This window comes from Sinohyriopsis cumingii, chromosome 15, assembly GCF_028554795.1.
Source record: "Sinohyriopsis cumingii isolate HCF-2022 chromosome 15, ASM2855479v2, whole genome shotgun sequence".
Lineage (NCBI taxonomy): Eukaryota > Metazoa > Mollusca > Bivalvia > Unionida > Unionidae > Sinohyriopsis > Sinohyriopsis cumingii.
The window spans coordinates 122313444-122329458 of record NC_142975.1 but is presented as its reverse complement, the minus strand read 5'-3'; the positions used below and the strand labels follow the sequence as shown (position 1 = coordinate 122329458).

Below are 16015 nucleotides of genomic sequence, written 5' to 3'. Positions count from 1 at the left end.
AGTAAGTGCTCACGTACGTTGGTGTGGATAGTAGATTAAGATCATGTCTTTTTTTTTTTGGTGTTTGAGGTGTGGGGAGAGTAGATTTAAGGTTAGATTACTTTGCGTATGTGGATAGTATATTGAAGTGATTAATGAAAAAATTTTTTAGAATAGTGATGGGAAGTATAAAAAAGTGAGTGAGTGTTTCTTTTAGGTCCGCGCGTTGTTTTTGGTCATGATCTAGGTAAGATCAATTTTATGTTTTTAGGGGGGATGTTTTCCTTCACGTCCGCACTTTTAGTATAAATTGAAACTCGTTCGGCAGTCCAGCTACCCTTGTTGATTGATCAACACCAGAATGAACACCAGACTAGCGAAACTGTTTGAACTTCATATGCATCTGGAATATGCCAGGCGCCTGTTGAACGAACTGGCCGCGGAAGCCATTGTGGAAGAGGGAAGGATGAGAGAGGAGGAGGAGAGAAGAAACAAAGAAGAGGAGGAGAGAAGATACAAAGAAGAGGCGGAGAGAAGATACAAAGAAGAGGAAGAGGAGAGAAGAAACAAAGAAGAGGAGGAAAAGGAGAGAAGAAATTTCAGAATTCCAGAAACAGAAAATTGGGATTCTGAAGCTATTTATCCCGCCTCTGCTCTCTCCCCCAAAAAAGTAAAAAGCAACTGGAGAACAAGATGTGTATGTGGCGCCAGGCCTGGAAGGTGCCATCATTAACCAGGTGTCCATGAAGTTCCAAAAAACAGCCCTTTTCAGGGCTACCCAATACTCTAGAAAAGAAATTACCATCAATTTGCCAATGTGTGTAGGTAGAGTAGTGTGAATATAAACACTGACTCTTTTTCATAATGTGAGTGTATGTGTTTGTGTTTGTGTTTGTAACTGCTCACGTAAGTTTGTGTGAATAGTAGATTATGGGTTTCTTTATTGTTTCTTAGCGTATGTGGAGAGTATAGGTTGGGTTTTATTATATGAAATGAGAAAGTGGGGGATGTTTTCCTTCACGTCCGCGCGTTGTTTGGTCATGATCTAGGTAAGATCAATTTTATGTCTCTGGGGATGTTTTCCTTCACGTCCGCGCTTTTCGTATAAGAACACACAGTATTCGTCGTTCAAACCATTCTACAAAGAATAAAAAAGAAGATGGCTTCAAACCACCTTGACAAAATGAAAAAATTACAAGACGTTTTGGACAATTTAGGAATAATGGAGCAGATGTTAGTAAGACTCAATGAAGACCACTATTCCTATAGTCCCCATCGAGTAAAGATGCAGATCAACAATTTAGGAAAAGTAAAGGACATAATAAGTGGTGTCATGAAAGAGATAAAGGAGGAGAAGGAGGATGAAGAGGAAAGGATAAGGATAAGAGAATGGAATGAAAAAATTGAAAAAGAAGAAGAAAATGAGAAGAGGAAGAGAGAAGAGGAGGAAGAGAAGAAGAAAGAAGAGGAGGAGAAAAAAAGAAAGAAAAGAATTGAAAAAGTGTAGGAGAGAAAATAAGAAGTTGGTTGAGAAAAAGAAGAAATTAAAAGCAGAAGAAGAAGAAGAAGAAGAAAAACCAAAGGCCCTTTTCAGGGCCACCCATATTTCTCGAAAAGAGAATGACTTTCCATTGCCTACCCCTTTTTTAAAAAATTTTTTTTATTTTTTTTAAAAAAAAATCCCATATTCAATTTCCCTTGACGCTAGACAGTCCCACGATTTTTCTCCATATTCAATTCCTCTTGACGCTAGAGTGACCCAGGGTTTTTTCTCCATGTTAAATTCCCCTTGACGCTAGAGTGACCCACGATTTTTCTCCATGTTAATTTTCCGTTGACGCTAGAGTGACCCGGGGGGGTCTGTAATGCTAATTCCCATTGACGCTAGGGTGACCCACTTCACTACTTACGCGAGCATTGAAGATCTTAAATGAGTAAACTGCGGTGACTTGCCATAAATATAACCCACAATTGCACCTAATTTAGTTCCGTCCGATAAGTTAGCATTACTTGGACTCATAACTGTATTTTTCCCCGCTGTATCAGCAGTTATAAAATCTAGCTCAGCATCGTCTATAATCAATTTTGCACAATGTCGTTATGATCAAATGATCCTTCTTGTGTAAATTTACAGATTATTTTTTTCTGCCGAGATCTTTTGCGATTTTATTTTCGTAATCGTTTTTATCAGGATTTTCATCATCAGAATATTTGTTTTGTTTTGGTAACCAATCTTCTTTATGCGGACGATATGATACAGTTGCTTCACTTACTGTCAGAAATATCAGTATTTTTACATCGAGCATATACCGTAACCATATTGTTGGTGCCCAGTGTTTTTCTGAAAAATGTTTGCCAAACCAGACATTACAAATAGGACGAAGATTTTAGGCAAAGTGAAATGACTCGATACAAGCGAATCCAGTCAGGTCAAAATCTGGCAATGGTCCATTTATCGATACTCTGGTCAGTTCGTGTGTGGGGTGACCAAATCGCTCAAAATACTTAGAACATTCTCCCATTCCAAGAAAACTTCCGGTATAATATGCAACCATATCAACCGATATAACATAATGATTCAAACAAAGGACAAATATAAGTGGTTAACGAGAGGTTCTTTAACTCCTTGTAACAAAGCCTGCGTAAACGAATTCTACGGACATCATTTGCAAAGCGTGTGTAATGGAAGTCTAGTACCAAAACCGTGTTTGAAATGCGGTGTTCGAGTGAGAGGAAACACGCAGTTGTGTGCCCAAACTGGTGGTAAAAAATACAGGGAGCTCAAAAGATAATATGATTAAAAAAATAATGACAGTGACAATGTTATAAAAAATGTAGACGATTATCGAACAAGATTTTCATAGTAATGATTTAGACAAATATTCAATTAAACAAATCATGTTATATATATGTAGTAGCACCAAGAACTCTTGAACTATGTCATTCCAATTAATGTTACTAGTCTTTAGAATACCGTGTTTATCCTGACAAATAACGACCTCATCTCAGTCAACTCCAGAGAGGTTCATAATATCGGTAAGTTCATCTTTAGTTGCGTAATTTGACAAATCAGTGTCATCTTTTTTCTCTTGCCCTTACTGGTACCACTAAGAGAAGATCTTCCGTAAATATCAACCACTGTACTTTAAGATCTATTTAAAATGACGCGGTTACTTGTATAATCGTGCACGACTTTATGAGATGGTAATGTTGATGAAGATATAACAATGAGTACATTAATTACTTCACGACCACACATTGGCGGATCGGTTATTGTTTGTGTTGGTAATGTTGAATACCAGACTGGCGTATTTTTTATTGTGGTTGTGTACTTTAAAAATTCAATTGCTAGAGCCACCCTATACGAATAGAAATAAAGGACTCCATGTGGATCAATTGCTTATGCCACCCAGTGAGTTCATGGACCAGAACTATTATCGAGATTAATAATGCCTGCTTCAAAATTGTTTGGTTGTTTTGGTAATTAGTCACGCATAAAAACACCTCTAAAAAAATTTATATTCAATTTTTTTAGCAGCATCGGGTAAATTAAAATTTGACATAGGCAAAATAAGGGAAGTGTCCCTGGAAGTCTCAGATCTTTTCCGTACCGAGGAGGGGATCCTGGTAATCTTAGACCCCTTCCCTTTTTTATATCCTTTTCCTGTTATCTTATCAAGAAGCATACTACCAACCTTTCCGGCAGTACCGCTTAAAACACCAAGTCCAGCTGTTTTTGCAATAGTTGGAGCTGCAGCGGCTATTAACGCCGGTAAAGCTGCAAAAAGTGAAAATATACCACCTGTTCTAATTAAACCTTTAATAACGCTAGGAGAAAGATGAAGTTGAACTCCGGTTTTTGATTATAAAGCCTTACTAAAGTGTTTAATTTGAGTCTTGGTTAATGATAATTTGTTTGGATCACCACCAGAAATTTGATCCTTTTTTAGTGATATTTTTGTTCCCTTTTACTTGCAAGTTTTGATTGTAATTTTTACACCTGACCGGGAGTCAGAGTGACATTAACGTGACTATACGACATTTTTATAATATCATGAACGATTTAATTACATGTTTTCTACTGGTGCGTCAACAACTCTCATTCGTCCACAGTACCTTCAAGTAACATTGCTTTATCTGAAAGAATAACTGCAATTGCTATGTAACCATGAGCAGGTACGTCGTTTACGCAAGCTCGAAAGTGTGTATGAACGACAGTTTGCCGTGCTAAATCAAGATGCTGCAGCGAAAAGTATTAAATTGGATATAATTTTGTAAAATCTAATTGTGATATTTGTAAACCAGTATCTGTATTTTGATCACGTGCCATAAATGTCATTAAATGATGATATGCACGTGCTATATGATTTGTGGTATAATCTAACAATATATCCTCAGCTGGCTCTTGTTGGCCATTTGTTCTTAAAGAAATCTCGGTAACCCTGAGTTGGTCAAATATCATATGACTACGTTCTTGCAAGTTTAATCGATTATTATTTTGCAAAGCGATAAAAATGTGACGCGGTGCAGAAACACATTGTTGTGATGCTACATGCCATGTAAATACACCTCGAACGGTGCTTTGAACGCTGTATGTGGTCACTGTTAACCATGATAACAATGATTTACCGCCTTGATCCATAAAAGAAAGTAATTTTTGTTCTTCGGCGACTGTTGGAGTCATTACCGGAATCCACAACGAGAGTTTTACTATATTTACTTTACCATCATTAGCAACACCAGCGCCCCGCCAGATTGCGTCGTTGTCATTGCCTTTTCTTACAAGTACAACTGTATGCTTAGCCCCGAAAATAACCTTTCTAACATTTCTACAGAATCCAAAAATATGTGACCGTGGAATCGCATGAAAATCTTCTACGTCCTCCTAATAACATTGATACACGTGTTGCAAATCCTAAGTTGAAATTTGCATTAACACTTCCTAAAATATCAAAATTAGCAGCTGATCTAGCTTCATGTTCAAAATCATCTGGTTGTAGACCAACTGCCGTATTTTGTGGTGTAAGTATTTTAGTATATTGAATATGATTAGCATTGTCGGTAACATCTTTAGCAAACATCATTGATGGACCAGCTGATCTTGTATAATCATCAGAATATCTTGCTAAACCTATTATTGTTGTAGCAACGTCGACGTACTTCTGAACTGATTCAATATTTCTTCCATCAATCATATATGTAGCACTATCAAACAACGCAATAATTACATTATTAACAAAACCAACACGTAGATTTTCACCCTATAGCGTATCAGCTCCAACATTTCTTATACAAGTTCCCCTTCTACTTCAATAAATGCTTCACCTTATAAGAAGTATCTGCTTTTATCCTGATTTGGTTGTCTTGCTTCATAAGAATAAAATTGATAATCGCGTATTGGTTCATCTTTGAGAATCGGTGCGGCAGTGTCGAATGCTGGATCAGATATACGTTTAAACGTTTTATTATATTTATCATCGTCTAAAACGAAGACCACTTCCTGCTATTAAATTGGCAGTTATATTTCTTTCTGCTTCACCAGCCAACTCTGTTAATTTTATATTTGCGGCTTGATTTATTATTTTACTGACATTTGCAGGCATAACTTCGGAGCTGGGTAATTTTACTGGTTGTGGTTTTCGTCTAATTAATCGTGCTAGTATCTCCTTACTTGTTGAGAACGGTTTACCGCAAGATTACCAATAGCGCCAATGACTTTATCACAAACAGCCTCAATGGCCTTCATCCCTAATTGTTTTACAATCGGTATTGCTTTTTGGGCTATCCTTCTAAATAGACTCATAACAACATCACCGAGTCCATCTCTGTAAGTTGCTTTATAGGTTGGTAATCGCGAATTTACTACCCTGACCATTACAGGTCCACGCTGAGCATGATGTATAATCATTTTTAAATTACATACTGAATAATTAGTTGTTTTTTGATAATCATCATCAATTTCATCAACGAGAGAACGATAAACATTAATATCTGTAATATCACCAGTACACAATCTTCGATAAATATCATACATAGTAATTATTTCTGGCGAATCATTTCCAATACGTTTTCTTCCAATCATAATTTCTAATCTATCTACGTCAAAAAGAATATTGTTAGGACAAGCAATAAAACCATTTCCTTGAGTAGATGAGTAAAAACCACTTCCAGTTGTTTCTTCTGCTTCTTTCTTACCTGACGAAGAATGTAAATCCCACATTTATCTAGTTCTCTTAAATTCCGGGTCTTTTCCTTTTTCTTTCTCTCGTTTAACTTCTTCCTTTTGTTTTCATTTTTGTTCAGCTTTTTCATCATTTATTTATGGAGATGGTTGCTCCTGTAATTGTAATAATAGTTGTTGCAATTCTAGCCGTTGTAATTTTCTAATATAGTTAGTTATTTCACCAGTAAAATAACTATATCTTACATCTTTTCTTGTATCGATCATATCAAGGTTATAACGTGTTTTATAAACCCAATCCTACCAGGTTTCATCTTTTACATATTTATCAGAGTACACAAGCTTCAAAAACGCTTCTTTATTATAATAACTATCCACGGCAAATATAGGTAAATCTACCTCTTTAATATTCCTTATGTGGGAAATACCATCATCGCTAAATTTTCTTGTTCTTATGTATCACCCTCCATTTCACCCTTTATAATACGAGCTTGTTCAAAGCTTCAAGTACTTCTTGATCTATTTCAACAGGCTGAGTATCTTCATCTATGTCAACAGGCTGAGTATCAACTACTTCATCTGAAATATCTTTTAAAACTTTTTTTGTTTGTTTAGTTCTTCTTGCTACATTTTTTTTTGCTCAGCAGTTTGTTTTAACGTTCGAAGAAGACCTTCAGTAGCTTCTGCAACTCTCTCAGTAACTTTTGTGATAGTTTTAAATCATTTTTCTGTATCTTCTGCAAATTCTACCTGAGACTCTTGACGTTCTTGAAGTTTTCGTCTAACAGAATCACGAACAGGAAGAAATTTCTTAATTGCTTTTAATCTCTTTCGAGCTAATCTAGCAGTATAAGATTCAGTATCAGGTGCCATTATTGATATATAAATAATGATCTAACTATAGCAGCAGAGAGGGCGCGACCTCAATGAGACGTCTGGCGGGTAAACGACAACGCGTATACAAATTTAGAAAAAACACAAACGACAAAAATAAAGTAACAAAAAACTAACCCAATCAGAGAAACTCTCACTAAAGTTAGAGGCTTCGGTTTAGCATTAGTGACCATATTTTTTATTTTCGTAGGAAGCTTTAATTTTTCAAAAGTGACGTTCCATCAAAAGGTCTGTTCACTCTCTCTGCTGCTATATGAACCAATTTGTACGACTCCGTTTCCAGCCAAAATAAATATCATACATTGTTAAGATCATAAACAGGGCCGGATTAACATACGCGTTGTTATGCTTTAGCGTTGGGTCCTCATATTTTGTAGGACCTACATTCCTGTGTGTAAAAACACACGTTGGCCCTTCCTTCCTATTTGCCTTGGATCTTTCTTAACTTTAATCCGGCCACTAGGTAGTAGTGGTGGTGTGTGTGTTGGCGGGTGGGGGAGACTTTTTTTATTTATCGACTTTTGAACCTATTTTTACGATTACATTTTTTTCCAAAACATTTTACATTGTTTGGGTCATTGAGTGGTATTGAACAAGACAGAAATATAGAACTGTTTTGATTGATTCCTCATTAACTATGTAAATGGATATTTAGATATACTACAGAAAATGTGTAATTCAATTGTTCAAAGTATTGTATATTTTTCCAATGTTGTAAACATATTTGTTATTATGTATATAGGAGGACCTATCTGAGGTCATTAGAAATTTAATTGTAAAATATTGAATGTATAATTTCTTTATGATGAAACTAAGTCTGATATATTGTATGTAATAACATGACATTCATTTCTTCATACCATTAATATTGTGCAATACACCTTTGTCTAGGGTATACATTGAATACTGCTGGTATTAAAATGTTAAATATCTTTACCTGGCTGTAATACCTTGGGGGAAATTGCTGTTATTTATAAACTAATTTTACGATTACTTTTGCAACCTAAAGAAGCATCTTATGTTGTTTAGATCATAGGGTAGTATCGGTGCGGAAATTGTTATTATTATTATTATTATTATTATTGTTGCTGCTGCTGCTGTTGTTATTATTATTATTATTAGTAGTAGTAGTAGTAGTAGTAGTAGTAGTATTTATTTATTTATTTATTTATTTATAGATTTATGAACAAATTTTCACAATTACATTTCCAGCCATAAAACATCTTCCATTGTTAGTCATAGGGTGGTGTCGGAGGGTTAGGTGGGTAGGGATTTTTCTGTTTTGTCAACATATAAAACAATTCTTACGAAATTATTATTATTATTATTAGTAGTAGTAGTAGTAGTAGTAATCAATTTTTACGATTACATATCCAACCAAAAAAAAAAAAACAATCTTACTTTGCTAGGATTATGAGGTGGGTGGGTGGATTATTTTGGTTTATACCTCTTCTTTTGCATCCTATGGTCAGTAAATGACTAAATGTTAGTCATTGCAAAAGGCATTTCAAATAGTAAGTATAGTTTGATCATTACATATCTTCTTAGAGTTCAGAAAACCTCACGCACGATAAACCTTTATTTATTATAAATAGAGTGGAGACAAATTCACTTAACACTGATATAAACTGACTCATCCTGTGAAACATATAACGCAGTACGGCATTTCAGTTAGAGAGCTAACCGACGCATGTTGTTGTACTGTTGCAAACAGACATTTCAAAATGGCGGCCAACTGTTAAACTCCTGTTTATTTCTATAACCTTTTGACCCTGTTTAACATTGGGTCCAGTTAGAGCATATTTTGGCGCACTCTATTGCTCACTTATCTTAACAAAACTTTGTGGGTGGCTAACACTGAAGGTACAGAAGAAATATATTGAATTTAAGGTCGAAATGCGCACACTGTAATAACGAATTTTGATGTTTCAGGTCATGATCAGTCTAATAAGAAAATAATGGTTTCTGTAATAGCCAGAGTCAACAAGCTGCAATGATGGATATTATATGGAGACCACGATTTAAAATACATGAAGACAGATTTCTATACGAAATTGTGGCTTTATGTCATTCAAACTATATATTATGGGTCCACGCAGTTATTTATGTATTTATGATGGGATGACTTCCTGATTAACACATATCTGCTAGTATCGGTGTCAGTAATTGTTTACAATCTGTCATAGGGTACTTAATGAGAGGACAGAGATGAAAACTTTATAGCAGAACCTACTAAAGTTGGCTACTAAATCATTGTAAACAGACAGATAATGAAAAATGTCAGATGAAATACAGGTCAGAGGGATAAAATATACTTTCCCCAGGTATATGTACCCTTGCATGTAATAAAACAGCCAACTCAAGTAAGTTTAACACAAAATGCATTCCATTTTATTGTTTAGTTTGGTTAAGACATTGATTGACGTAGTGCGAAAATATGGCCTAATCTTATATTATAAAAATGTCCAAACAGATCATTTGTATTACGTTTGCACATTTGATATGAATAAGTACATGACAAATGTCGCACGTGATGCAAATGTCTATCCTTTTTTGTGTGCAGGTTTTGGGGATCAGAATTTCACGTTTAGCTGATGATATAGGATCTGTTGGTACCTATAGTTGATATGTGAGACACACATTTGGATTTATTCACTTGCACTATCCAAAATTGTTATTTAAATCATGGATAAGATTACTTACAGTAAAATGTTTTTATTTTAGTACATTGTAACTTAACTTCCCTGTATACTGACATGTATTAATGTTTGCACCAATGATCAAACCTCACCATCTCCATATTGCCTTAAACGTTATGACACCTAGTGTACCTAATTAGTTATTTAGCCTGTAAATGGCTAAATATACTCCTAGAAACCTCATAAATTACGGGGATGACTTTATCACTTTGATACATATATACTGCTTCACATTTCTGAGTGTCATTATGTCAAGTTTAATATTTTTCCCGTGCATGGACCCTTAGCGACATATTGAAATATCCATATCTAACATATTTTAACTCAGTTTTCCTACATCTTACTGTTCTCTGAGATTAAGTGACATATGTTTTATCTCTTCAGGTCTAGCCTGGTAGCTAGAACAATGTGAATGAATTTAATAAGCTTGGCTGTTCTCTAGGAGTCTACGGGTGATAGCCATGTTTCATATGGAATGTACCTGCTGTAAGTGACCAAGATTAGTTCATATTACCACACTGATGTATAGCACCTCAAAGACATAGCTTAGGTTTTCATGAGTGATCATTACCATTATTCATTATTCCTGGAACTGTATTTTCCTATTACATCGTCGCCTTTTGTAGTTTTCGACATTGAAATGGAATGCATTATAAAACATGGTACTGATTCAATGAATTTGCTTTTTTTTGTTTGTTTTTTTTTTTGAATGCGCTATTATTTATACTAAAGACTGGCTGGGTACCTGACACAATAAATGTGGAACATAGCAATAGGCATTGTTTCTTTAGTGTGTACACCCATATGTTTTTGAACAGGCATATTGCGATTTGCTGCCAAAATAACTGTGAGCTATCTTGCTTAACTTGGGGAAACATGTTATACAGACCCAAACTATCATTTTACTTTAAATGCCATTGTTTAGTCAACTTTGCTGTCTGAAATGTTGTCAGTTTGAATTTTAAAACTTGTACGAAAATTTATTTATTTTTAGTTAAAACTTAGTTTTCTAAATATAAATGTTTATTTAATTTCCATTAAAATTTAGTTATCAATTTTATATTTTAAACCATTGTAAGACAGGCCTTATCATGTATTACAATTAAGTTTTTACTGCATTGAAAAATTCCAATAATTAAGGAAGCTATAGCAATTTTTAGGTTTGGTTTCTCAAGAGTACTTATACCAAAACTTGCACCATGTGGTACACCAGCACTACACACTTTCTGATAGCTGTCCAGGGCCGTAGAGTGATCACGGGCCCTGGGGTAAGAAGCACCCGGGTCTCTCTTAGTTCTTATTCAAGCAATATTTTTCTTTTATAAAATTAAAAGTATTGTTCGGGGCCGGGCCACGGGGATATATCCCCTGCAGGGGCGTATTAACCATTAAGCAGACTAAGCACGTGCTTAGGGCACCAGGGCCAAAGGGGGCACACAAAACTGAGAAAAGGGTGAAAAGAAAAAAAACGAATAAAGATTTGTAAAAACAAAATTGATAAAACTAGTGCAAATTGATCATAATGTTCTGTTTCTTGATCAGACAGGTCAACAACTAAAATGGACTGGGTCAGCGTGGAAAGGAGGAGGGCACCAAGATTTGTCAGTGCTTAGGGCACCAGTGAGCCTTAATCCGCCCTTGATCCCCGGTTGCCCTTCTCCCCCCCCCCCCCCCACACCTCTTGTTGGCCTACACCTGTCACACGTCTTGTGTACTAAGAAATTCAAAAAGACTTCATATATAAATTTGAAATAGGTGTGGCATGCAAATATAACAGTTTGACTAAAATTGGCCGAAAATAATTTAGCCTGACAGGATTCAGATCACAATTATTACTTCCATTTCACTACACACGAATGTAGTCCCAGTCTACTTTTAGAACATATTTTTCGTTCTCCTTTTGGCTGTGATACAAGAGTTATATTCAGGCATTTTTGGTATGGGTCTAAAAGTAATTTTGTATTCACCTTGATCGGGGTGCGTGTGTCTAGTGGCTAGAGCGTCCGTCTCAACTACGGGAGGTTGGGTCGAACCCCGGCCGAGTCATGCCAAAGACATATAAAAATGGTACTTGCAGCTGCCTTGCTTTGCGCTCAGCATTAAGAGGTTTTTGTTAGGACTGGTCGGCCTGGTGTCAGAGTACTGTGATTGGATGGGACATGATGTCAGATGTTTGCGGCCATGATGTCCCAGTGCTAGACATCACTATAAACTATCTCACAGCAGGCATCGTAGCGATATGACTGAAAAACTGTCAAAGCTAAGTTAAAAATCCAACACACACACACACACACACACACACACACACACACACACACACACTTTTGAATATGAGCTTATGGTATGGTTGTCTGTGTGTATTTTGGCGACACATAAATTAGTGTAAAAACTATACAGGAAAATTAATTGTGATCTGAGTCCTCCTACACAAATCACAAATCAGGGTTGGTAAGGCACTTGAAGTCAATACGAAAAAGAAAGAAGAAAATAAAAAACAAATGATACAGATCAGGGGACACAACTCACCATCACTCTTTGAAACTAATTAATCTATCGCTCTGGCTTCTCTTCACAGCGAAGGACAATTCTGTGAGTCAACGAAAACAAAAGCCTTCTTGGCAAATATTTTACAACTAACCCATCCAAGCCAAATCATTTCTTGCGCGCATCTTGTAAAAGGACAATCAACAATATCTTCAATACTGTTTAAGTTTCAATTTGATTGAAGCGCATGCGTCCTACCTGTCTTATATTTTGGCCTCGGGATTACACATCGATGAACGATGTATGAGGTCTTGAGATACCTTGGTGGTCCAAGATGCAAGGGTCGACGGTCGATTTTCTCAAGGCACACTGGTACCATGAGTTCATCATCAAACAGCCATCCTGAGATATGGCATACCAAATAAATCAAAATTTCAGCACCATTACAACAATATCCAGATATCGTTTCAATGGTGCCTAGTTGTTGTTGTAAATGTAAATGAAACTGTATTTTGCCGATACAACAATACAATTTACTTTGCAACACTTTTTCTAATATCCGGTGGACAGGTGGTGAGAGCGTCCGCCTCGGATGCGGAAGGTCGCAGGTTCGAACCCCGGCCTAGTCATACCAACGACTTATAAAAATGGTACTTACAGCTGCCTCACTCGGTGCTCAGCATTAACAGGTTAGTGTTAGGACTGGTCGGCCTGGTGTCAGGATAATGTGATTGGATGGGACATGATGTCACATGTTTGCGGCATGATGCCCCAGTGCTAGAGATCACTATAAACTGTCGCACTGCAGACATCGTAGAGATATGACCGAATTTTTTTTAAAGCTACAATAAAAATCCAAATCACACACACACACACACACAGACACACAGACGCTGTTTCTAATACTTGTGTTGTTGCATCGGTATTTGTTGCCATGGCATACATATACCGCTGCAAAGATGTTAACCTACTGCTTTAGCGATATTTAGATACTAGTGTGATGGCGGGGGGGGGGGGGGGGATTGGGGGGTATGCAACGGGCATATTTTATACTTAAGTGCAATACCACTTATGTAACTAAAATTATACTTTACCGTTGCAACAATAAAGTTAAATTGATAAAAATAATTTCAGTCGTCAAGCCTAGACCCTTTGAGCGAAACCCCGTACCCATGTTGCCGTTGCCCACTTAATTTTTTTCTTCTTTTAATCCACTCATATTAAGATCGAGATCTATGTGCGACAAATATGGCCGCTACGTCAGAGATCTCGATTTTTTTTATCTTACTGCCCATTTATTTGCCCATCAGATCTCAATCTTCCCATATTCAACTGACCAACCTCTCTCACTCCCCCATTTTATATGTCCATCCTCTTTTGATCCCTCATTTTACCTGTCCAACCACTCTCTATCCCCCATTTTATATGAACCTCATCGTCATTAGTATTAATCGCCATTACCCATGATCCCTTCGCCCTACTTACTGTTTGAATGGAATCTGTTGACAGAAATATCAAAAGAAAACGATATATCTGTTTTCCACATGTTATTAAGAAATTTAATTTCACAGGATTAAACAAAGTTAAATTCTGAGTTTAGGTTGCACAAATATTAAAAATAATTTCGATTGAGTTATTAGACTGTGTGTTTCGTTATTTTCTCTACTTTTTAATTTAGAAGAATTATTATTCTACTGCACAAATAATCACGATAATCATTCCTTATATACTGAAATGTTTTCGCGCCAAAAGGAATCATGGTCTTTAACATATATTTCCCATGTCAGAGGACAACTACGAATCTTACTTAATGTATTTCCACTGAAATTCCGCAACAGCAGGAAAATCTTTGGCAATATTCTCTTAATAAATAAGTTTTGTGATCACAATATTTTGTGGATAATTACTCTAATGTGTGTTCATCATCACTATTCGTTTCTTCATCCATTGACAGTGTCTTCTCTATGAAGGTGAGTCGCGCCTGTGTCGGGCTTGAGGACTGTTTCAGCTTAAATCGCATGTGCACTGGGTTATCTACTTTCCAACATTTCACAAGATCTGGAAGGGGCGTGCTAACATTGTTTCGCATTTTCACCCTAATATCACTCGCCACCGTTGCCTTGGAAACTCTGTTAGTAATAGCCTCCAGGTCTGACTGACTGTAGCTTTTTGCCGATGTCAACGATCTTGAAGACTTGGACTTGTAAGACGTGGGTGATCCACTGAGTCTCTGACCCGATTTATCCTCTTCCGAATGGCTGGATCCTACCCGCTTACACTGTCGACGAGAGATGGGTCGATATACTCTGTCAACTATTTCTTGTACTTCCTTTCGACTTAACATCTGGAAGGCAGGAGCCTTGGGTACTCTAATATCATACTCCCTGTTATACTCGTAGAACTTGACGTCAAAGCGATCTGGAGGCAGTCTCTGTTCGTCATGGATGCGTTTGGCAGGAGTCAATACGGGACAAAAGGTTGGTGTCCTCCATTTGATTTCAGTTGGGAGGCCTCCATATAAGTTCCGAATGTTATAGTTTTGAATACACTGGTATGTTACACAGAAAGCCATACTTAATTTCCAGTAAGTGACAAATTTGATGTGAACCCGTTTATATTTTTCGATGGAGACCTTCCGTTACTGCTGAATACCACAACACATCGTCGACAAAAATCACCAGTCCACTCAGCTGATCTTGAAGTTTGATTTAAATATAGCACACTTCGTTTCTGTTTGAAGTGTTCGATGATAGTGAAATTAATAACGCAAGTACGAAAGTAAAAGAACACACGTCATAGCAGTTTGTATAACACAAGGTCCGGCGATAAGATTCATTGAGTCAACACTAAGTCCTCGTTCAGCTAACAACGTTTTTAAAAGGTCTGATAAGCTTGAAGAATTGCATGCTAGTCAGCAATGTTTGTTTAAACAACTTCCCGTATTATTTCACTCACGATCAAAGTTGTATAATGCCACTTCCTTTGTAAGTTGCCAGGTGAAAGTAAATTGCTCGATACGGTTAAGCTCAGCGACTCTTGAATTGACATAGTCCTTGTCTGTAAAATATAAATTGACGAAATATATACTTCATTGACTGAATAAAGTACCTTTTGCCACTGCAGAATGACAGACAGCCTGATAGAGCTGACAATATGATGATCATCAGTAATTATATCAGTAGTAATGAGTCACGCGAAATTTCTACTAGGCAAGCTTTTATGTATTTTGTGGTAGCCTTAGCAAGGTTCGGTGTATGTCTATTTTTGTCGTTAGACTTTTTTGCGTGATGTAGAGCACGAAAGATTTACAAATGTCAATTGTAAACCAGAATTGTTCAATCATTCCCAAGTCTAATCGTATTACCATTTGTTTCTTCTTCATATCTCATTAAATATTTACGACGTGCTATTCTTTGGAGACGAATTAGACCAATACAACACTCGTGATCTCATTGATAACAGCTGTTTTGCACCTTTATTATTATTGGCCCTTAAGAAATGTATGTATGTATGTATGTATGTATATATGTATGCGTGTATATATGTATGTGTGTATGTATGTATGTATGTATGTATGTATGCGTATGGCTGTATGTATGTATGTCTATGTATGTATGTATGCGTATGTCTGTATGTATGTATGCGTATGTATGTATGCTGTTATGTAGTATGTATGTATGTATGTATGTTAAGGGGCACATCATATTCTGAATCGTGTGGATAAATGTCCGCCCCTCTCTCTCTCTCCCTCCCTACAAGCTCGTGTGTATGTTGTATG

At 36.5% G+C, this 16015-nt stretch overlaps 1 protein-coding gene across 1 annotated transcript; it reads right to left on the bottom strand.

Annotated features, from left to right (window-relative positions):
* Window positions 1-13769: 13769 nt before the first annotated feature.
* Window positions 13770-15326, bottom strand: LOC149782637 (uncharacterized). Its single transcript, XM_089934900.1, has one exon. The coding sequence runs from the start codon at window positions 14807-14809 to the stop codon at window positions 14141-14143; it is 669 nt and encodes a 222-aa protein (XP_089791026.1). The 5' UTR covers window positions 14810-15326; the 3' UTR covers window positions 13770-14140.
* Between the last annotated feature and the right edge of the window lie 689 nt (window positions 15327-16015).